The following is a 25,097-nucleotide window of genomic DNA, read 5'->3' on the forward strand; positions in this document are numbered from 1 at the left end:
CATTACCCAAAGTGAAATTGTCAAATCTGTTTTACAACTGGAAAGGGAGCTTTAGACGTAGGAGAATTCCGTTTATAGTGAAAAAGTATCCATCTGTTCCTATACACGTCATTTACAGATCTCTTTATTATGCTCCATAGTACAAATTGATGAAATGGTAAAAAAACATATTTTAGCGCTTTAAAATCTTTGTGGGTTCACCCAAAGGGTGAACAAAATATTACTTTTTACTGTTCCGCTGAATATTGAATATATGACCCATTATTCCACTAAGGGGCGAGAATAAAGGAAGAAAAGAGGTCAAGTAAAACCAAGCTAAGAAAGCATTGTTACTTTCTTGAAAAGCCGTTTACATTTCTAAGACTCACTAGTTCTGCCCAGATTGACCTAAAGCGTAGACTCCAATAATAAAAAAAAAAGAACACAAGTGCTGGCATTTCTCACACTGGCCAGTAACAACAAGTGTAATTAGATTAGGCAGCTGCTGACGGTGTGTTCAATGGAAGCGGCATACATCTCACTAACAGTGGGTATTAAACCTCCTTAGGTAATAACAACACAGCAAATTACATCAGATGCACCACATAAAAAGCATTCAACAGAAAAGTAGAACACTGACAGAATAGATTAAAGGAGTGCTTCTCAAACTATGAGGTGGGCAGCACTGGTAAGGTGCCCCCCAGCTGCTGGTTTTGATTATAAGCTGCACAGTCCTTTCTCTGGCAGCGCCAATATCTGGTTTAGTAACATCACTGACTCTTTTTGTGCTTTCTGTAATGTTCCACTGGGTTAAGGAGACAAATTTTAGATAAATTTAGGTAATTTTTTTAAATCTTGACATAAACTACACCAATGGTGGGGCCCCAGTAGAAAAAGATTGAAAAGCTGCGGATTAAAGTATAGGTTTACGTTTGGTGAACCATATTAGCATATCTCCCAACTTTCAAGCATCTCAAAGAGGGACTACGATGCGGCATGCGTAGTGCGTTACATTTTTTTCCTTTTGAGCCATGCCTCTAACCCTGCCCATACACACCCGATTTAGCACACACAGTATCATGCTCCCATAGTGCCTCCCCACAGTATAATGGCCCCATAGAACCCCACACACATTATAATGCCCCTATAGCTGCTCTCATGCAGTATAATACCCCATAGTGCCTCCCACACAGTATAATGCCCCCATAGTGCACACTAATTTCTGCAAAAAACTTGCGGGGTTAACATGCCGACTACACCCCTAGGTGAATACCTTGAGGGGTGTAGTTTCCAAAATGTGGTCACTTCTGGGGGGTTTCCACTGCTTTGGTCCCACAGAAGCTTTGCAAATGCGACATAGCGCCCAGAAACCAATCCAGTAAAATTTGCACTCCAAAAGCCAAATGGCACTCCTTCCCTTCTGAGCCCTACTGGATGCCCAAAAATCAGTTTATTAGCACATATGGGGTATTGTCGTACTCGGGAGAAATTGCTTTACAAATGTTGGGGTTCTTTTTTTCCTTTATTTGTTGAGAAAATGAAAAATTTTGAGCTACGTCTTATTGAAGAAAAGGGATTGTTTTTATTTTCACTGCCCAATTCCAATACATTTTATGAAACATCTATGGGGGTCAAAATGCTCACTAGATGAATTCCTCAAGGGGTGTAGTTTCCTAAATGGAGTCACTTGTGGGGGGTTTCCACTGTTTTGTCCCCTTAGGGGCTTTGCAAATGTGACATGGCCTCCGCAAACCATTCCTGCTAAATTTGAGCACCAAAAGCCAAATAGCGCTCTTTCTCTTCTGAGCCCTGCCGTGTGTCCAAACAGCCGTTTATGCCCACATGTGAGGTATTGTTTTACTCTGGAGAAATTGATTTACAAATTTTGCTGTGCTTTTTTTTCCCTATATAATTAGCTAAACCTACATTTTCTTTGAAAAAATGTCGATTTTAATTTTTACAGCCTACTTCCAATAATTTCTGCTAATTTGGGGGATTTCCACTGTTTTGGCACTGCAAGAGCCCTTCAAACCTGACATGGTGCCTAAAGTATATTCTAATAAAAAGAAGGCCCCAAAATCCACTAGGTGCTCCTTTGCTTCTGAGGCCGGTGCTTCAGTCTATTACCACACTAGGGCCACATGTGGCATATTTCCTAAATCTGCAGAACCTGGGCAATAAATATTTAATTGCATTTCTCTGGTAAAACTTTCTGTGTTACAAAAAAAATTGATTAAAAATGAATTTCTACAAAAAAAATGAAATTTTTACATTTCACTTCTACTTTGCTTTAATTCCTGTGAAACATCTAAAGGGTTAAGAAACTTTCTAAATGCTGTATTGAATACTTTTAGGGGTGAAGTTTTTAAAATAGGGTGACTTATTGGGGGTATCTAATATATAAGGCCCTCAATGCCACGTCGCAATTGAACTTGTCCCTAAAAAAATAGCCTTTTGAAATTTTCTTGAAAATGTGAGAAATTGCTGCTAAAGTTCTAAGCCTCTTAACGTCCTAGAAAAATAAAAGGATGTTCAAAAAACAATGCCACTCTAAAGTAGACATATGGGGGATGTTAATTAGCAACAATTTTGTGTGGTATAACGGCCTGTCTTATAAGCAGATACATTTAAAATTTGAAAAATGCTAATTTTTGCAATTTTTCACTAAATTTTGTTTTTTTTCCACAATTAAATACTGAATGTATCGAGCAAATTTTGGCAGTAACATAAAGTCCAAGGTGTCACGAGAAAATAATCTCAGAATCGCTTGGATAGGTAAAAGCATTCTGAAGTTATTACCACATAAAGTGAAACATGTCAGATTTAAAAAATGAGGCTCTGTCAGGAAGGTCAAAAGTGGCCAAAGAGGGAAGGGTTTAATTATAATTCTCAATGCCATTCATAAATAAATAGGCATCTAGGCTTTTTTTAAATGCTGACATAGAATCTGCCATCACTACCTCTTGGGGAAGGGCATTCCATAGCTTGACCACTCTAACTGTAAAGAACGTTTTCCTATATTGATGTCTAAAATGTCTTTCTTCGACACGCAATGTGTGTCCCCTTGTCCTTTGTAGAGTCCTTGGAAGGACAGATCATGTGCTAGTTCTCTATATTGATCACACATATACTTATACATATTAATAAGATCCCCTCTAAAACTTCTTTTTTCCAAGCTGAACAAGCCCAATTTTTCTAGCCTTTCATTGTAAGCGACACCTCCCATCCCATTTAATAATCTAGTTGTGTAAACATTGTATAATACATTTCTAAGAATAATTTACAGTAAGGCGGGATTCACACGACCGGGTCGTTCCCGAGCCCGAGTGTCGGCCGGTAAAATCGGCCATTTTGCCCGGCCGGTTTGCATTAAGTTTTGCATCCGTGCCGGGCCGGGCAGATCCGGACAGTGACATCAGCGGCAACTCCTGAAGGGGAATCCCCATGTGTTCAGATATGGACAGAGACATCAAGCGCTCTGTCCAGGAGCGGAATCCCCGAAAACACGGGGATTCCGCTCCTTCAAGGAGCTAAAGTGCGGCTAGCACATAGCAGAGCGGGGAGATACCTCCCTGCTCTGCTATAGTGGTCGTCGCTGCAGTAGTAGCAGCCGCAGCAGCTGCTAGCGGCGCCATCGAAGGTGTCGCCGGGCCAGGGTGCTTTTAAAACAAGCAGGGGAAGGGAGCCAGCGCAGCGCTCCCTCCACCTGCTGTACACCCCGGCCCTGCCACACAGTGTACAGCGATGCCATTCGTCAGAATGGCTTCAACTCCTCCTCCTCACATGCACTCTGCGCTGTGAGGAGGAGGAGATAGAGCGCAAACGCCGGAAAACCCGGCCATCACTCGGGACACATCCCGGTGATGGCCGTGTAATACCCGGCCCCATAGACTTCTATGGGAGCCGGGCGCCCGGGTACCCGGGCGAAGATAGAGCATGTCCTATTTTTTGACGGCCGGTTTTCCCGGCCGTCAAAAAATCGGTCGTGTGAATAGCCCCATTAGGGGTCTATTATTCCTAATGCAGCCGGGTGCCGGCCGATTGATGAACGGCCGGCACCCGGCCGGGAAACCCTGCCGTGTGAATGAGGCCTTAAAAGTTGTCTTAAATTACTCCAGTCCTACTCCAGTGATTCATTTTTGATAAATTGTGGAGGATATTTTTTGGATTAATCCTTGTAGAGAGGGATTGTAATTTTCAGTACTCCTATACTACATCCTTCTTGTCAATGTAATAAGTCCAATTAGATAAATTAAGGAATTGCTATAGTTCCCTAAAATAATAGTGTATGATCTCTAAAAGTTATTCAGTTAAAGGGCTATTCCTATCAAAGAAGGTTTTTAGGATATGTCATTATTTTCTGATCGGTGGCGGTCTAACTGCTGAGACCTTAATGATCCTGAGAATGAAGGGGTTGCAGTGCAGTTTAGCGATGTTTCCCCTTCACTGTTTAATCCTGCGGCACCCCTGGTTGTGCAGAGAGCTACAGCACAGCTCTATTCAAATGAATAGGGGTTGAGCTGCAATACTAGGCGCAATCCATAGTCAAGACTCGTGTAGTTTGTGTAAAAATAAACTAGAAGTGTTAATGTAACAGTAATATTTAGTTGCTGATTTATTACTCCAGGCGAGTGAATTGCTAACCTACAGTATGGGAAGGATCCTAATCCTTAAATGTCAGATGTATGTTTTTTAGTAGTTACCATTTTGTAAGCTTACTGCTGATTGTAAATTGCTGTTGAATATATTTACATAGATAACAACAGGGAAGGGCAGCCATTGGGAAATAAAATTCCCTGTATCTGCCCCTCGGGGATGGTTTGCAGGATACAGGTGCCGTTTACCATTATTTTGTCAATGTGGACAGCAGAGGCGCAATTGTGATGGCCTTCGGCACATTAAAGGCGTTGTTCAGGAGTTATAAATGCTTAATAATTGGTATTAAAGATTTTCATATTCAGCTGTAAACAATAGCGGCAGAAAAGGAACAATGGTCCAGTCGTAACATAGGTGCTATTACATAGACTTTTACGTAAGAAGCTCTTTGCTCATAGTCACAGGTATAGAGCTGCGAACATAGAATTCTGTGGATTTGATTCCCCTCCGGCTACTCCCCTCTATTGCTTGAAGGCAGTGATTTTAATATTAGCGTTATATTATTGCTCATAATGCGGTTCTCTAATACACAGAAGGTGAGCCATCACTATAACCTTCACTACTCTACTAGTCCATTATTTGCTATGACAGTTGTTTGTTTCTAATTTCTCTTACTGCTTCCTCGCAGCCGCTGCACATGGTCAGGAGCGTCCGACTGCCGCAGTTACCCCCATGCAGGCGCAGAACCCATCTTGCCTTATCCCAGCAGCTTCTGTCAACAGCCACCAAGGCACCTCTGCTCAGCCAATGCTGCCTACGCTTTCCAGTCAAGCAGCATACATCAACGCTGCGATGAATCTCAACAGACCAAATATGCCAATGGCTGCTACTCCCTCCAGCAGCGCATCCTCCTTAGAGACAGAGGGCAACTGGAAAACTGGCTCTGCAGTCACTGGATGTTCTTCATCTCCTGATAATGCCTCTGCACCTTCAAGTTCTGCCGCTAATAAGCAGGACAAGGACAGCAAGGTGAGTGTGTCACAGTAAAATTTGGGCGTCCTATAACAAAAAAAAAGGCGCAAAGTAGAAATGTTTCCCGTAGCAACCAGATTCCAGCTTCCATTTTTAGTTCAATTCATCATAATTTTATAATGTTTTATAAAGTTGATTTTATTGTTTTCCTATAATGATAGATATACAGTATATATTGGGCTTCATTTTGGTGGGTACATTATTCTAAACACGTATTTACTTATGGGAAGTAAGCTCAAATGAGGTTTTAGTACAGTGGCTGACAGAGATCATAAGGGCCCTGTCCTTGCTCTCCAAATGTCAATATACTATGAGTGAGGGTGAGGGTGGGGTTACCATTAGCGGAATGCCTTGTGGAAGCACTGTCCTTTTCTGGTGAGATTGGCCTACTGGGCCTCTGTTCACCCGCACAGGCTGCACATATGTTATGTCCTACACTTTTATAACGAAGAGCAGTGGTCTACAGCCACAGGGTGGAGACCACTGATGTAGAGAAACAAATAGCTGTATTTGTGGCCACTATGGAAAGCGTTTCTGACATTTTCAATGACCTTTGTTCTGTCTCTAGCAGAAACAATTTTCTTGAACAAAGGTGTTCAATCTCGCATGAACGGGCTATTCAAGACGTAATGTTTTCTCCCGTAACACAGCAATTGTCAGGAAATATACTGTATGTGAATTGTCTGTTAATGCTGCATTATTAAAGAAGCGGTTTGTCATAGGAAACAAATTATTTCCGACCAATAGCAAAACATGAATGATAAAATAGCTATCCTTCATATACAGAAATGTTTTAGAAAATTGTATTTGTTTTGATCTGTTACAGAAGGAAAAAAAAGGCTTGCTTAAATTGTTATCTGGTGCATCCACCAAGAGAAAGCCCCGGGCATCTCCGCCTCACTCACCAACTCAAGAACTGGAACAGTCAGCCGCAGACGCTGCTCTAGAAGGAGCAGTAGGTCCTGATGTCACCAGCACCAGTGGTCGAGCAGTTGTCTGCAATGTGGACGGTGAGACTGTATCAGCTTCCACCATGACACAAGAGAACCGCAAGACAAGTATGGTGGATCCCAACATTCCTATAGCACCTCCACCAAGACAGCCTTGCTCCTCTCTGGGCCCTGTACTCAATGATTCCCGACCTGTAGTCTGTGAAAGGTAATTCTCTCATAATTGAAGGAGAGTGAAATCATCTAGATTTCCTTTATGTCCACGGTTTTACAAACAAATTGGGAGCAATGTAGCTCAGTGTAGTGGTAGTATTAGGTTTTCACGGTTTTCTACTGAATGGGTCATACGACAGCAATTTATATATATATATATATATATATATATATATATATATATATATATATATATATATATAGATAGATAGATATGCAAGTTTGGTAGCATATTGGGTATTATGATTTGAAGTGGATGAGGAATGCCGTGGAAGAGAAGAATACATTGTAGTAAAATAGGTTATGGTGCAGATAATTGTATTATTATGAAGAAGGTCCTGTCATCTCCATGATTCTGATTGATTATGGTATAAGTATTGTATTTGTGGGCGGCACACTGTCATCCAGAAACCTCAGCAGAACAGAGGGAGGGGCAAATTTAACTATTTGCAGGGCCATCAGATGGGCACATCTATATAAGGTGTCCATTGCCATCCAGGGCTTTACTGAGGTGGACATAGTAAGGTTAAAAGGTCAAAAGTCAAGTTCAAAGCATCATTTTTTTGCACCAATTTGTTTTCATGTAAGGACAGAAACCATCTTGAGTATTTGGAATTTCATCCATAGATCATTGCCTGTATTGAAGCAAAGCAATGCAGATATCTTGTAGTGTTTTCCAGGAGGCACCAAAACCTCTTTTATATGGTAAAACGATCACCATGAGAAGAGCGTTCTACAGCTTCTAAAAGCCATATCTATGGTGTGATCTTCTTTCTTCTGGATGATGTACGGAGTTAAATTTATATGAGTTGCCGCTTACACAAATGTAGTGTAGTGACTGGAAGAGTTTGCAGATACGTACAGCCGTAATAGACTTGAGTTCTGGCTAGACGTAATTATTTCCATGTTGACAGAGCGGTAGTAGCTGTATACAGGCAACTTCCCGCTCTGTCAAGTCAAAGTTGATGGTTCTGATTTATAACTTGTGTGTTATGTGAAGATCACAGCTTCTTTCTTTTTTCAGATACAGGGTGGTAGTGTCATATCCTCCGCAGAGTGAGGCTGAGCTTGAACTCAAGGAAGGGGACATTGTATTTGTGCACAAGAAACGCGAAGATGGTTGGTTCAAAGGCACGCTACAGCGGAATGGCAAAACCGGCTTGTTTCCCGGCAGCTTTGTAGAGAACATCTAATTCTTCATCTGCATCCGTAAATGAGCACAAACATATCAGAGCAGCTGATCTACTTATTATCGTCAACCTTTAGAAGTGGAAATCACCACTGGCACCGCAGGAGTTAACAGGGGGCACTTGTGGCTCCACTCCATTGTGGAGTGATGAAGTGCATTGGAAGGGCCTGGAAGTGTCCACTGATTTCTAACTTCACCAGACTTTCTTTTGCCCATGTCATTTGTGCCTTGTACTGTTAAGTTTATACTTTTTTATTATTTGTTTTTACCTTAACAGCAAATAAACCGATGTTTACAAGGTGTTAGCTAATAATTTATTTGCTTTCTTTCGGTTTTGTACATTCTCTTTTTTTTTTTCGAGATAGATAAAGTCTTTTGAATGATAAATATAACAATTTATTAATTTATGAAATGGCACAGAAAAGAGAAGCTGGTTTCTTTTCTCTCCGACTGACCTAGATACTGACGGTAGCTTGTTGTTTTAATAATGATGGTTTTGATTGGTGAAGTACGGTGTCTGTATTTTGTAGCATAGCAATTTCACATTCGGAATGACGGACATGAGGGAAGCGGAGTAAAACCTTTAACTGTTTGTCTACAGAATGTTTGCAAGTATATGTGGTCTTAAGGATTTTTTGCTTTTTACTGGTAATAAACATTGTCTACATAATGCACTATAATGGTCATGACTCAATTCACATTTGCACCATCTCTAGGATAGACATAGCAAGAGAAAACAGCATTATGTTCCCTTTTATGCAAATATTATCACTACAGAGATGCGCAAACTGGGGAGGCAGATGTTCCCGTTCTCAGCTTATGTTGGCTGTACATGGTCATTCGCCAGCTATAGATTTAGGCTTTATTGGAGAATACAAGGGTGGATTGGCAAGGCCCATCGACAAGAGTGGCACTAATTCTATTTAAAAAAAAAACATTTTTGGACAAACCTGTTAAATACTTAATGGGTAAAATATTACTTATCAATCCAAATAACCAGTGGAAATGTTCCTGTTCTCATGGAGAAACGGATTGTCAATATGCAGTCTTTGGTACCACTCAAAAGTAATTTATTTCACAGCACCCTCTGCTGGTTGTACAGTTCTCATATCTCTGCCACCTTGTTGTAAATTCTATGCACTGAAATGTATTAGAATTAAATACTTCCATAGCACTTCACCCTCATAGTCCACAACTCACAGTATAAGTCTCCATTCACATCGCGTTTGTGCTATCCGCCGAGCGTATACGTTTTTTTTATAAAAACATGGACCATTGAAAACGTGTACCATTTTCTGTTTACGTCTGTGTTTTTTATAGCGTGTACGTTTAGCGTATACTCATACGTCGGTATATGTTTCTGTCCGTTTTTTAACTAAAAAATCGTATAAGTTTTTTGTTTTTTTTAAAGTGAACACTGAAAAACAAAAAACTAAAAAAAGAAAAAAAACCTGATAGATTTACTGTATGTAAATAGATACAAACGTAGAGCATTACGTTTGCATATGTCGTCCATTGGATCAATGCTAAAAAAAACGTTAAGTCACGTATACGTTTTTTTAAGTATAGAATATCGTAGCAGACTGCGCTTTTCAGTACTTTCAAAAAACAGTATCCCAACGTAAACCATGACAAACTTAGACCAAACGGATGATATTTTGTTCTACGTTTGACCCGTTGTAGTCTATGTATACGCCGAGCTATACGTTTCCATACTTTTTCAGTGTTTAAAAACGTATACGCCCGGCGGATAGCACAAACGCTATGTGAATGGGGCCTAAAAGTGGTTGTGGGTTATGTATTCAAATAGAAACTTTACCAACAAGATAAAAATAAATTGTGCCCTGAGGTAGAGACAGCCGAGCACACTGACTGGTGACCACTCCACAGTGACCAATGGCTAACCGCAAATAAAATAACATAGCCAGATTCACCTTCTGAATATGGAAAACTCATGACTACATACCTCTAGTAAATTTAAAACGAATATATATGGTTCATACACTAGCACAGAATTATATATTAATTTATTTTTCGGGTGAGGGGCTGCGTTTATATTTGAGAATATTATAGCATAAACCGTATCCTGACAGCGCGTCATGCAGCCCTTACTGCCGGCGACATGATATAGCGACATGTGCCCTGATTACACTAAACTATATTGAACTCCAAAGCGCTGTGGTACTGGCCACGAGCTTTACCATTGGTCAGTGTGGAGCGCCAGGCTTGGGAGGAAATATCTGCTGGGCAGCTCCCCTCTGCCGCCTCCCTGCCCACCTCAACTTGATTGGCGGTCTTGGAATTATTTGACCTTGCCTTGCCGTTCTCTTAGCTCGCTCATTAGTAGCAAACTTCTAACTAAATACTAAGAGGCACATAGCAAAGATTTATGGGATTCAACCATCTTTCTCAGCTACATAAAAAATGATTCTAATTCCGTTATATAAAGATGTAGCAGAGTTTAATTTGTCATTTCAGTCCGTTTTTGAGACTATGCATTATGATAGTTCATATGAATTAAAGGGGGATATATATTTTTTGCTACAATTATTGCATAATCACACAAAAAAAGGTGAATACACTCTTAACTGCAAATGACAAAGTGTGAGCACTTGATGTGCTCAAACAATGTAACCAAACTTAATATAAGTGCAGAACCCCTTTAAGATCATTTACCTGCAGACCTAAGTAACACTCAGATAATGTCTAACATGATGTCACAATGAGTTGTGCCAAATAACAAACTCGGCTATGTTACATCAGCAGTTTTGTATCTGTGAAATATGTGTATCTTTCAATGTACATTTTATTTGACTGTCCAGATAAATGTGTGTCATTTCATTGTATTACAAGAGCTCGGAGATTGCTAGAAATGGAAACTAGACTTCTGAATGTTGTTGGATCACTTTGTGGAATTTCCTTTGGATGCCATATGTGCAGTTCTGTAATAGTAGTAACTTTGTTTTTGCCATCTCTTCTTTTTAATAGGATACTTGAATTTCAGTGTAAATACAAATGTCTTGTGAAGATGAAGCTGGCTTCAGCTTTCCTCAGAATAACTGTGGATCTGTCTTACTGTCTATGTAGATCTTTTTAGGACAAATAAACTTTTATTAGTGACACTATTATTCCACAATGACCTTGAGGTCTCACTGACGGGGACCGCTATGGGAATCTGCAAGGAAGAAGTGGATTTCTGCCCTTGTCAAGTTGTGTTCCACATTTCATGCTACAAAATGTCTGTTAGAATCATTTCTAAGCTCTTTTTGATGATTAATGTTTTGTTACGAGGATTTGTTGCACAGCGGTACATTTATAAATGACAAAATTAAATTTTTTCATCAAGAATAAAGGTAGTTGAAAAGTTGTCTGTGTTCTGCTTTTCATTATAATAAAGCTGTGAGGGCAGGGGACTTTTTTTTTAACCCAGCACATGCTCCGTTGTAATGTTGAGGCTGGGGATGTACTGGCTGCCAGTAGTGTTGTGAAGGTTCTGTCTATATATTGGGTTAGATAATACATCGCAGACACATGTTCTCCTTCTATAAGGCTCTGTTCACATAGGTGTTCTTATCCTCTTTCAAGGGTTTCCGTCTTTTTACATCAAGAATAGTGCAGCATGCAGAGGTATTCCTGCTGTTGGAAATGTAAAAACCTCAACAGAACCCGACAGACATTATTATATGTCCATGGGGTCTGACAGATTGGCAAAGAGTCGTGGCTTCTGTTATGAATTTAGTCTGATCTCCGGTGTTTACAGGCATTCGGTACACAGGGGAAACAAATATTTTGTCTCACACAATATCTGTCCGTATCATACCACTAAGTTCTCCGAAAACTAGCACCACTGCTCTGCTGTTTTGCCACATAGTAAAACATACTCGTCTGCTAAAGAACTTGTCATGAGGTAATTTCACAATTAACATCATTCTTCATTCTAGTAGTGATCTATTTTGGGTTGTTTATTACCAGTGGTACCAGGATATCAGAAAATGTGGCTGAAAGAGAGAGATTTTATAACATCTTAACCCCTTAGTGACAACCAATACTCCTTTTCACGGCAGTCACTAAGGGGCCTTAAGCTAGGCCGCCGCCTTTTCACGGTGGCCCAGTCTATATGATGACAGCCGGGCTCCAACACCCGCGATCGAAGTTTAACCCGTTAACCCCTTCCCGCGGCCGTTTAACCCGTTAACCCCTTCCCGCTTTTGGGCGTGACTACATCCGAAATCAAAGTGATTTCCCGCAATAGGGCGTACAGTTACACCCAAGCTTTAAACTATCACTATGTCAACAGACATGGTGACAGCGTCCTGATCGCAATGTCATAGACAGTTGCCGAGCAGGACTCGCGGCACAGGACCAAACAGAGTGGTCCCGTGTGGGGCATGAGCTGTGATTGGCCAGTCAGTACTGACAGGCAAATCACAGCTCAGGAGACTTGTTTTGCCGGCACCTCCAGCTCTGACAAGCTCATTTCTGTCAGAGAGTTTGTCAGAGTCGGAAGCCAGTGAGAGGACAGAACAGTTGTTTAAAAAAAAACAGCGATCTGCCCCTGTTCTGCCCACTGACCAGTGATCACCACCTTTGGTGCCCACTTGTTGTAAGATATATGATATAATTTCAGTCACCCACAGTGTCCTTCTGCCGCGTAATCTGTGCCCAGAGATCACCTGTCGCTGTACCTGGTCGCCATCACCCTGCTGTGTCCCCAGATTGCCCACTGCCCGAGTTCCCTGTTAGGTAGCAATGCCACGTCTCATTTAGTTTCCCCCCTGGTGGGTAGGGTACGCTTACTCTTTGAATACAGCAGGGTTGCTGGTCTGTTCACATTGCGCAGTTGAGAGTAGCGCTGTTTATTTTTTGTTGAAAAAAAGTTTTTAAAAAAAAGTTACAAAATAAGAGTTAGTAGCTGAACAAAATTATGGCCAAAAGAGTCTTCGCAGCCAAGAAAGCGTATCAAATGATGTGTTCCGATACGGACAGTGAAGGTGAAGCACAGTTCGTGCTTTCATCTTCATCTGCATCCAGTGACCCCCCCCCCCCCCGTCGGTGCAGAAGAGTAAACAGACAAGGGTACACAGAAGCTAAGGGAAATGGGGCAGTTGCCCACGGCAACACCGTGACCAACAGGCGTAGTGAACGAGTTGAGTCAAACCAGGAGTGTACGAGGTACCAAACGTAGAGCAGGAGTGTAGTCAGTAAAGCCAGGGTCAAAATGAAGCAAGGTCAATAATGATAGCAGGAGCAGCAGAGCCAGGAAACAGGACAGAAGCACAGGCAAAGACGAGCAGGAAATGAAGGTATAAATAGACCAAGGGCGGGAGCTAGAACCGTCTGGCCAGGCTGTGATAGGTTCTCCCACTCCTGAGCCTACCAGCCTGAGTGGTAGCAGATCGAGTCACTATCAGACCTAGGAGCAGGTGCAGACTAATTAACCACGGGCGTCGACACAGAAGCTGTATCTGGCAGATCCTTTACAATAATACGCCCCTTTACCGCACAGTAATGACAAGGATGCGATTCGAAGCCATCCCTACAGGACCCACATTTTGATAGGCTGTATAAAGTAAGACCATTGATTGCCCACTACTTCCAAAGTTTTTCCCAAGTTTATACCCCCCAACAAAATATTTCGGTAGATGAATCTTTGGTAAGCTTCAAGGGTAGACTGCACTTCAGGCAGTATCTACCCAATAAAAGAGCCCGTTATGGCATAAAACTGTACAAAATCTGTGAAAGTGCCACCGGTTACACTCACTCTTTTAGGGTTCATGAGGGGAAAGACTCCCATATAGATCCCCCAGAATGCCCCCCCTTCAGAGGAATTAGTGGAAAGATCGTATGGGATCTTATCCATCCTTTACTTGGCAAAGGATATCATCTTTATCTGGATAACTTTTACAACAGTGTCCCATTGCTAAAAGTTCTGTCATCCAGATCCACATTGGCGTGCGGAACAATCCGCAGAAATCAGAAGGGCCTCCCCAAAACTTTGCTGGGTCAGATCCTAAAATTAGGAGAGACCAGAGCTGTCTGCAGCGACGATCTGCTCTTCCTGAAGTATAAGGATAAGAGGGACGTCCTTATACTGACCAGCATTCACGAGAGCAGAGGCAGCCTTGTCCCTGTACGCGGATCCACCACCCAAGTTCCCAAACCATATTGTGTACAGGAGTACAACAAATATATGGGTGGCGTTGACCTGTCTGACCAGGTCATAAAACCGCGCAGCGCCATGCGCAAGACCAAGGTATAGTATAAAAAGCTGTCTGTGCATCTTACACAGATGGCTTTATACAACGCCTTTGTCCTCTGCAGATATGCCGGCAGCCCCAAAAAAAATGCTGTGTGTGCGCCAAGCGAGGCATTCGTAAGGACACCACATACCATTGTGAGACGTGTCCCACAAATCCCGGCCTGTGTATGAAACAATGTTTCAAAATATACCATACCTTGGATTTTTAATTTATTCTTCATTCACATTTTCTGTCTCCCATATTGGCCATGACCAATTATTATTTTTTTTTACTGAGCAGCCCCATTTAAAATTTGATCATTTAAAATTTGTAAAAAAAACACCTAAAACAAAACTAAAAATTCTCACTATACCAAGGACCCGAGGGAGTGTCTGTCTCATCCAGGTTGCAAATCTGGGTGAGAGGAATAAATCCAGATGAGATTGGTTGTCTCAGCAAATCTTTTTTTGCTGAGGCCTTTGATTTATTTTTTTGGCTGGATTTTATGAAATGGTGGGTAGGTTGGTAGTGGGACCTGCCATTCCCTCTCCCTCCATAGCGGGTTTTCCACGTTGCCCTCCTTAGTTACTAAAATTAAAGTATTTATTTTTATACCCCTAGATGAATACCTAGAGGGTTGTCACTTCAAAAATTAAAAATTCTCACTATACCCCTAGATGAATACCTTGAAAGGTGTTACATTACAATCTAAATCTTCTCACTATACTGCTAGATGAATTCTTTAAGGGGTTTAGTTTACTAAATGGGGTCACTTTTCTGGGTTTCTAATGTTTTCACACCCTAGATCCTCTGTTTTCATGACACAAGGCAGTAAATGCCTTCGTAGTAGGCCTCAGATGTTGCATGGTGCTCTTTACCTTCTGAGCCCTGCCATTTTGCTCAAACAGCAGTTTATCTCTACAAATGGGGTATTGCCGTATTCAGGAGAAGTTGCGTAACAAACTGGGTGCTTTTTCTCCTTTAACCCCTTGTGAAAATGATGAATTTGGGGCTAAAGCAACATTTTCTTTGACAAAATCGAAATTTTATTTTTTTACTGCCCAGTGTATGAAACACCTGTGGGGTCAAAATGCTCACTATACCACTTGAAAAATTCCTTGAGGGGTGTAGTTTCCCAAATGGAGTCACTTTTGGGGGGTTTCCACTGCACTTGTACCTTTGCAAATGCGACATGGTGCAGAGAAATTAATCCAGCACTCCAAAAGCGAAATGGCGTGCCTTCCTTTCCGAGTCCTGCCGCTTGGCCATACAGCAGTTCATGACCACATGTTTGGTATTTCCGTACTCTGGAGAAGTTGCTTTACAAATGTTGGGGTGCTTTTCCTCATTTACTTGTTGAAAAAAATGTTAACATTTTAGGTAACGCTACATCTAATTGGAAAATAATGTAATTTTTCATTTTCACTGCCCAATTCTAATGAAATCTATCAAACACCTGTGGGGTCAAAATGCTCACTACACAACTAGATGAATTCCTTAAGGGGTGTAGTTTCCTAAATAGAGTCACTTTTGGGGGATTTCCACTGTACTGGTACCTTAGGAGCTTTACAAATGCGACATGGTGCAGAGAAACCAATCCAGCAAAATCAGCGCTCCAAAAGCTAAATGGCGTGCCTTCCCTTCCGAGTCCTGCCGCTTGCCCATACAGTAGTTTATGACCACAAGTTTGGTATTTCCGTACTCTGGAGAAGTTGCTTTACAAATGTTGGGGTGCTTTTCCTCATTTATTTGTTGAAAAATTAAAACTTTTGAGGTAAAGCTACATCTTATTGGAAAATAATGTAATTTTTTATTTTCCCTGCCCAATTCTAATGAAATCTATGAAACACCTGTGGGGTCAAAATACTCACTACACCCCTAGATGAATTCATCAAGGAGTGTAGTTTCCAAAATGGGGTATTTTTTGGGGTGTTTCCTTTGTTTCGGTACCACAAGACCTCTTCTAACCTGACATGGTGCCTGAAATATAATCTAAGAAAAGGAAGGCCCTAAAATCCTCTAGGTGCTCCTTTGCTTCTGAGGCCGGTATTTCAGTCCATTAGCGCACTAGGGCACATGTGGGATATTTCTAAAAACTGCAGAATCAGGGAATTAAATATTCAGTTGTGCTTCTCTGGTAAAAACCTTCAGTATTACAGGAAAAATTGATTAAAATGGAATTTCTGCAAAAAAAAATTAAATTTGTAAATTCTAATTTGCTTTAATTCCTGTGAAACGCCTAAAGGTTTAAAAAAAAACTTTCAGAATGCTGTTTTGAATACTTTGAGGGGTGCAGTTTTTAATGTGGGGTGATTTGTGGGGGTTTCTAATATATAAGGCCCTCAAAGCCACTTCAAAACTGAACTGTTCCCTAAAAAAGTGGGCTTTTGAAATTTTCTTGAAAATGTGAGAAATTGCTGCTAAACTTATAAGCCTTGTAACGTCCTAGAAAAATAAAAGGATGTTCAAAAAATTATGCCAATCTAAAGTAGACATATTGGAAATGTTAGCTAGTAACTATTTTGTGTGGTATAACTATCTGTCTTACAAGCAGATACATTTGAATTTAGAAAATGCTAATTTTTTGCACATTTTCTCAAAATGTTGGTGTTTTTCACACAAAAATATTGAATATATCGACCACAGTTTTTCACTAACATAAAGTACAATATGTCACGAGAAAACAATCTCAGAATCGCTTGGATAGGTAAAAGCATTCCCGAGTTATTACCACATAAAGTAACACACATCAGATTTAAAAAATGAGGCTCTGTCATTTGGTCCAAAAGTGGTGCGTCCTTAAGGGGTTAAATGCCCCGTCAATAGCAACCGCGGCATTTAACTTGTTTACAGAGGGAGGGAGCTCCCTCTGTCACCCATCGGCGTCCCGCAAATGCAATCGCGGTTCTCTGATGGGGTGTCATGGCAGCCGGGGCCTGAGAAAAGCCCCCAGGTCTGCCCTGGACATATGCCTATTAGGACGCGTTGGAGGCACCTCCTAATAGATTGCCTGTCAGATTTACACTGACAGGCAATAATAATGCTCTGGTATACGAAGTATACCAAAGCATTATAGCAGCCATCTGAAGATCGCATAGTAAAGTCCCCTAGTGGGACTAAAAAAATAAGTAATTAATGTGAAATAAAGATTATTAATAAAAATTACAGTAAAAAAATAAATCCATTTTTTTCCATAAAAAGTGGTTTTATTTAGTAAAAGTGTAAAAATAAATAAAAGTACACATATATGGTATCGCCGCGACCGTAATGACTCCATTAATAAAGTTAATATGTAATTTAAATTGTAAGGTGAACAACGTAAAAAAAAAACGCAAAAAACGATGGCGAAATTGCAATTTTTTTCCATTGCCCCCCAAAAAAGTCATAATAAAAATGAATCAATAATTCCATGCACCCCAAAACAGTACCAATCAAAACTACGTCTCGTCCCGCAAAAAAACAAGCCCAAAAATCACTGCATTGATGGAAAAATAAAAAAACTACGTGTCTTGGAAAGCGAAGATGCAAAAACAGATAATTTTAGTTCAAAAGTGTTTTTATTGTGCAAAAGTCGTAAAACATAAAAAACCTCCACACATGTGGTATCGTCGTAATCGTACCGACTCATAGAATAAAGGTAACATGTTATTTACACCGCACAGTGAACGGTGTCAATTTAAAACGCATAGAACAGTGGTGGAATTTCAGGTTTTTTTTATAATCCCCCCAAAAAAAGTTAATAAAAGTTAATAAAAAAATTATATGTACCCTAAAATGGTGCTATTAAAAAGTACAACTAATCCCGCAAAAAAACAAGTCCTCATGCAGCTATGTCGTTGGAAAAATAAAAAGGTATAGCTCTTTTTTTTTTAAGTAAGTTACTTATTTCTATGATATTTTTTACGTTTTTTGCTGTTTTTTTTTTTTTTCTTCCACATAGTGGAAAGTATTAAAATGTAATAATAATTAGACATATTTTCCTATGTTGACCACCAGAAGGAGCACTTCCCAGAATTACAGCAAGGTGAATAAGGCAAAGCAAGCTGACTCACAGCTGCCGTAAATGTGGGAGGGAATCTCACCCCCCCCCCAATCTACAATCCAGGAAAAGGTGTCTTCAAATTGCTAAGCAGTGTCCAGCTGCCATTTTGGGTGTGATTGTACAAATGGCAGCTGGCAGAAGCTATAGGACACACCAAAAGGCTAAGGGTATGTTCACACGCTTACTAAACAAAGGGAAAACAGTTCCTGATTTTCAACCATTTTTTAATCAAATTCGCGTTCTTGGCTGCTTTTTTTACGGCCGTTTTTGGAGCTGTTTTTCTATAGTCAATGAAAAACGGCTCCAAAAACGTCCCAAGAAGTGACATGCACTTCTTTTTGGCAGGCGTCTTTTTACGTACCGTTTGGAAAATGGCCGCATAAAAAACGCACCGTTGAAACAGAACGCCGTATTTCTCATTGAAACCAATGGGCAGATGTTTGTAGGCGTTCTGCTTCCGATTTTTCAGCCGTTTTCAGGACGTTTACGGCCCAAAAAATGGCTGAAAACACTGCGTGTGAACATACCCTTAGAATGATGAATGTGAAGTGAATGACTTTTCAGTTGACAGGTTCACATGGCGTTTATTTGACATGTTTTTTTTGCGCATTTTACATGCCAAAAACCGCATTAAAAAACGCTTGATTACGCTTTTTATTTACAGAATTGGTAAAGTGCGCTGTTAGTACATACAACGCACTTTTTTACACATGCATTTTTAAAAAACGCATTGTGTAAATAAAGAAATGTTGAGTCAATTCCTTTCCACATACTCTCAGTTCTGCCACATACACACACACACACACACACACACACACACACACACACACACACACACACACAGACAGCACTGCTACACACAGACAGCACTGCTACACACAGACACTCAGCTCTGCTACACACAGACACACACACTCAGCTCTGCTACACATACACAGCACAGCTACACACAGACACAGCACTGCTACACAGACACAGCACTGCTACACAGACACACACTCCGCTCTACTACACAGACACACAGCACTGCTACACACAGACACACTCAGCTCTGCTACACTGACAAACACAGCACTGCTACACACAGCACTGCTACACAGACACACTCAGCTCTGCTACACACACAGACACACTCAGCTCTGTTACACAGACACACACAGCGCTGCTACACAGACACACTCCGCTCTGCTACACACAGACACACTCAGCTCTGCTACACACAGACACACTCAGCTCTGCTACACACAGACAAACACACTCCGCTCTGCTACACAGACACACACACTCAGCTCTGCTACACACAGACAGCTCACACGTAGCCAAAAAATCTACTTTTGCTAAATATACATACAGTGATACAGTGGTAAATTAAAATTACACTGATACTTTCAGAGCATCAAGGAAAGATTGCCATAAAAAAGGACTAAATATAAAACAGTACATGAAGCAAAATAGTTACCAGCTAAAGTGTATGATGACTACTTAAAAACACATACATTGCATGCCAATATATCCTGTAATATAAATTTGTGTACACAGCAATGTGCCAGTAAACCAAACAAACATATTTAGACAGGGGGGTGCCGCGAGGGGGTGGTCACGCACGAGAGCGGGGGTCTGTGAGAGAGAGACAGACAGAGACACACACCTTACCTGCAGTGCAGCCAGTCTTCACAATGGCGCCTGCTATCTCCCTACAAACCAGCTTCTCTGCTGTGTGGCTCTGAACCGCAGTATAGAGCCAGATGGCAGACGCAATGAACGGCTCCCGTTCATTGTGTCCTATGCACTGGGCTGCCGCATTCCATCTGTGTATGTGTCGTTAAGAGACACATACACAGATGAAATAAAACATGGCAGCCCCCAGTAAAGTAAGAAAGTGTTAATAAGAAAAACTGTGTGTGTGAAAAATTAAATAAAGTCAATATATTTTATTAAATAAAAACATAAATTAATTTTAAAAAAAAATCATGACACTGTCCCTTTAAACTGTGCCGTGAGAAACACCGGCACCCTTGGCCCGAAAGCCAATAATCAGCCCTTGTTGCAACTCTGATAAATCGCCCCTTTTACCAATGACAACGACGAGAGATATGTGACAGCCGACCGCACTACCCACCAAGCCCACGACACATCACTTCCTTCATGGGCTATGCGCAGCCGTCGTTGAAGGTAGGAGGTGGTCATAATAACGTGACTCGACTGTGTATATCATTACGTACGGTATTTATTTTGAGTCATAGCTGCTCTTCCTAAGGTAAATGGGGACAGGAAGTTGCAATTATAGTCAACCATTTTGGAAGGTGCGGAAGGCTGGCATTTGTCACCCGGTCACCCAACCTCTATGCAAATATATGCAGACACTTCCCTTCGCCCCTCTCCTTGTCTGTCAATCTTGTGTATATTACTCAAACAATCACTTCCCTGTACCAAATTGGCATTTCCACATGACAGCGCACATGCACCTTAACAGATGGAAATGCAATCTTTTTCACTGATGGCTTCATTTAATTTCAGGGAACAGCACAACCTGAGTCTACAGATAGCTATAAAATAGGGTAAGACGTGCAATTGTCAAATAAATAAAAAAAATCACCTTGCAGCACATCTTTATACAAATCTTCTACATAACGGGAACTGCTAAATTCTACATATTTTATCAAGATAGTAATGGCCTGTTCATTTACCTTTGGATGTGTCACAGCTGGACATTACTTTATTGTATGAAGGATGAGTATTAAGATTAGCATATGTGAAACCTGTGCACTTTCATTCTCCGCCTGGATGTTGGGCAGGTATTGGCTGACCCCTGATTAAGAGATGGGTGCAGATTCCAGAGCTGGGATCCTCATCTATCAGACATTTATGACATATACTGTAAATAAATGTCTAAGGTGGGAATACCCCTTTAAAAGGGGTTGTCCACTACCGGATAACTGATGACCTATCCACCGGATAGGTCATCAGTATATGATCTGTGGGGGTCTGACACCCGGACCCACACACCGATCAGCCGCTCCGGGTGCCTGCGTGCACCGGATGTCCATGCCGGTGTGAGGGAATCACTAGTTAATCAATTCCCCAGATTGCAAGTTATGGAATTGCTCTGTAAGCGATTTCCCAAAGGCAGCTGGAGACTGGATAAAGCAAGCAGGTAATTCGCTACCTCAAGTCCTTCACTACTGTGATCAGCCGAGTCTAAGGCTACTCTATGGTCTTCACCAGAGCCTACCGCAAGGTTGGACTTGGCTGCATAGAACCCAGGTTGCATTAACAGAATACAGTCTTGTGCAGGACGTGCACATACAGGAAATACCAGAATGGATGCCAGATAGACAGGGGCTAAACAGCAAACAGAGTACAACCAGGAGAGGCTGTTAGTCCAAATCAGAACAATACCAGAAGGTGCAGAGGTCAAAACCAGCCGAGAGCAGATTGTCCAAATCAGTGAGCAAAAGGGTAAATCTAAAGACAGAGCCAAGGTTCAGTTCCAATAATCCAAATAGTCAGGTGATACAGGGTGTAACCAGGAGCTTGATCAGATACCTGCATACACAAAGAAATTCACAAGCAACAATGAATGAAAGAACTGACCAGACTTAAAGAGGCTCTGTCACCACATTATAAGTGCTCTATCTTGTACATAATGTGATCGGCGCTGTAATGTAGATTACAGCAGTGTTTTTATTTAGAAAAACAATCATTTTTGACGGAGTTATGACCTATTTTAGATTTATGCTAATGAGTTTCTTCATGGACAACTGGGCGTGTTTTACTTTTTGACCAAGTGGGCGTTGTGGAGAGAAGTGCATGACGCTGACCAATCAGTGACCAATCAGAATCATACACTTCTCTCCATTCATTTACACAGCACATAACGATATAGCTATATCACTATGTGCAGCCACATACACACACACACTAACGTTACTGCAGTGTCCTGACAGTGAATATACATTACCTCCAGCCAGCACGTGATGTCTATTCAGAATCCTGACATTTCGCTAATGTTTCTGTGAGATTTACAGCAAGGCAAGCGTAATCTCGCGAGATTACGCTGTAATCTGTTATTTAAAACGAGATTATGGGGAGTTCTGCAGATCGCTTTAAAAACAGACTCATAACTACTAGACGAAGCACCATAACAAGAATATATATTTTTCCAGTAAATTCTTAAAACTGACAATGTAGATAAAAAATTAAAGTAAAACTGCAGAGTCACAGTGTTAAAGTGACAGAGAAGGAAAAACAAAGTGTTATGGTGTATGGAACGATTTCACTTGATAGTCCGTACGCAAATATAAAGAAACATTACTGTATGATATATGGAACATACAAAATAATGTTTTCAGAATGTGATAACGTTTCTGCAAGTTCAGTTCATTTACGTTACATAGTAGTCAGGAAATTTACAGAACTGTACGATAATGTCACAGCTGGAAAAAAACACAGGATTTTATGGAGCAGATACAAGTCACCAGTACAGATGTGTCTGTAGTAACATCACAATTTTATCCGTCCTGTACTGCAACCTAAAGAAACTATTAAAAAATCCAGAAGGTTGTCTTGCTTAGTAACATTGTCAGATCTCCGGAGTGATGTGCAGTGTGTAAAGATCCAAATCATAGCTTAAAGGGGTTTTCCAGAAATACACATTAATGGCCTATAGTTAGGATGGGCCACCAATGTGTGATAGATGAGGGTCGTCGATCAGCAGGACGAAGGGGCCGCGGGGCTTAGCTGCACTGCCGTAGGTAGAGCTGAATTGCCGTGCCTGGAAAAACATTGAAGGTGTCACAGTCCCGTTATTCTACTAAGGGTCCCAGGGGTAGGACCTCCACTGATCACAAATTGATGGCCTATCAATGTGCATTCCATAGTTAAGAGTGTGCTTGCTAGGCAGTGAATCCCGTTCTATAAGGACTTAGCTGTTCATGTCAAAGCCGGATTGTCCCTGTGCTGGCAGAAGAGAAGCAACTTGTCAGCAGTCACATCATTCTTCAAGTACCCAAGAGTCGTTCCAAAAAGAAAACTTGATCCTTAAACAAATTTTAAAGGACTTGTTGGTAGCAAACTTGAGCTGAAGATCTCAGTGAGACTCATGGTCGAAGCCCTAAACGTTGAATGGGATCGAGGCCTATTCTCATCTCCTCAGAGCTCCTCTATGCCAGATGCATCTATATCACTATATACATGAAGTTGCTGAACTTATACCATATGTATGTGTATGTATATATATATATATATATATATATATGTATATATATATATATATAGCTACAACTTCAGTTCCCCCAATCCTATGGTGGACAGACACTAATTTGTAGTTGACGTTTATAGCACCAGTTTACATTGAACACGTCAAAAGTCCATCAACTTCAACATCACAACCTCAAACGTGCAGATGAACATCTTCTGCAATGAAAAGAAATCATATTTACACTTCTTCCTCATAACTGAGAACTTCCATACACTTCATTTATTCATTCGCTGCTTTTATTAAACTCCTCCCTAGGCTCCAGGATACCCTAAGAATTGGTGACCAATTTTGAATCCTCACCAAAACTATATAAAGGAACAAAAAGATACATGTCACTCTGGAATTGCTGCCATTTTAATTCATGATAGTATTGTGACGGCTTTACAAACAGCAGAGCACTACGGCTCTGGGATCAGTATATAACTGGTTTAGACAGTGGTGGGCTTCTCGTGAAGTAAATTGTAAGCAAGTTTGTAACTTACAAACGCATCTTACATTACCCACACTGAACCACAATGGGACATATCTGATGTACTCTGATATACAGAACAGGTAAAAACGAGTCTCACTTTTTTGGAAACATAAAACACATATTTAGGTATTTTCTGCTACAATGGTGTGGCAGAGAAACCTCAAAAATGTCCCTCATGATTCGAAAGATCCTATCCTGACCTAATAAAGTCTAAGAAGAACCAAACAGACTGAATGCAGGTGCATATTCTGCTTAGCACAAGTCGGGGTCATACCGAAAATAATAACATCAAAATGTGTAAAACATTCCGTATTTCATAAAAGTGCTACTGATTCTTTTTGGTGACAATTTCAGTTATTTGGTCCCTTTGATAAAGATGAGGCCCCGTAACCTATGCAGGATTATTGTACTGCTGTGTCGGTATTGCCAATCATTAGGTCTTCCAATTATTCTCTAGTACGTCAACCATAGTTTGGAAGCAGCTACTGGAGCTAAGCCATAATTTCATGTTTTTTTTCGTATACTGGTTCCATCCCAAAATGCACCATATAAGATGAAAGCACCAATGCAGTCCATACTGACAGGGACTTTGTGCTCTTGTGAATATGAGTCAAGGAGACGGCCCCCAAACCCCATCCTCCTCATTGCTTTCCAACATATTTGCTGAACACTTGAAAAACCTCTGGGTTCTGCTGAGCGAAGTTATCGGCCGTGTTACGCTGCAGCCAGTCGGACGAACGCATCTGATTCTGGAGCTGAACAATGAGATCGCTCAAGTTTGAACTTGCAGGTTCGTGGTGACTGGACACGTAGATGACCTCGTCCGTGCTGTCTGGTTTACCTCCTTCTTCCACTCCGTGCTGCTCATCCATCAGCAGCTCTTTCTCCCTCCTTTCCAGCACCTTGCGGATCCGCTGCATACCTGAGAAGGGGAAATAACGGTCTTGGATTTTTAGAGAGAGTCATAAGCGGGCAAGGGTGTACACAGAAATCATAGGGCGCCACTGCCTACTGAGAGCTCCAACTAATCTTTATTAAATTGTCATTTTGTACCACAACTTTATAGGGGTTGGAGCCCTACTTTTCGCACATTGAGTTCCAAATATTTCATAAATGTCCAATTCA

General features: G+C 41.0%; 1 protein-coding gene across 2 annotated transcripts in view; it reads left to right on the forward strand.

Annotated features, from left to right (window-relative positions):
• The window catches only part of SH3RF1 (SH3 domain containing ring finger 1), a 155,324-nt gene extending 146,691 nt beyond the window's left edge, over positions 1-8,633 (forward strand). For both annotated transcript variants that reach the window (XM_075860261.1, XM_075860262.1), the window contains 3 exons: positions 5,264-5,604; positions 6,434-6,765; positions 7,795-8,633. In XM_075860261.1, coding sequence (XP_075716376.1) covers positions 5,264-5,604; positions 6,434-6,765; positions 7,795-7,963 — 842 coding nt within the window. In that variant the 3' untranslated portion in view covers positions 7,964-8,633. The remainder of the gene's footprint in view (positions 1-5,263; positions 5,605-6,433; positions 6,766-7,794) is intronic.
• Positions 8,634-25,097: the final 16,464 nt, after the last annotated feature.

Source organism: Rhinoderma darwinii, chromosome 1, assembly GCF_050947455.1.
Source record: "Rhinoderma darwinii isolate aRhiDar2 chromosome 1, aRhiDar2.hap1, whole genome shotgun sequence".
NCBI lineage: Eukaryota > Metazoa > Chordata > Amphibia > Anura > Rhinodermatidae > Rhinoderma > Rhinoderma darwinii.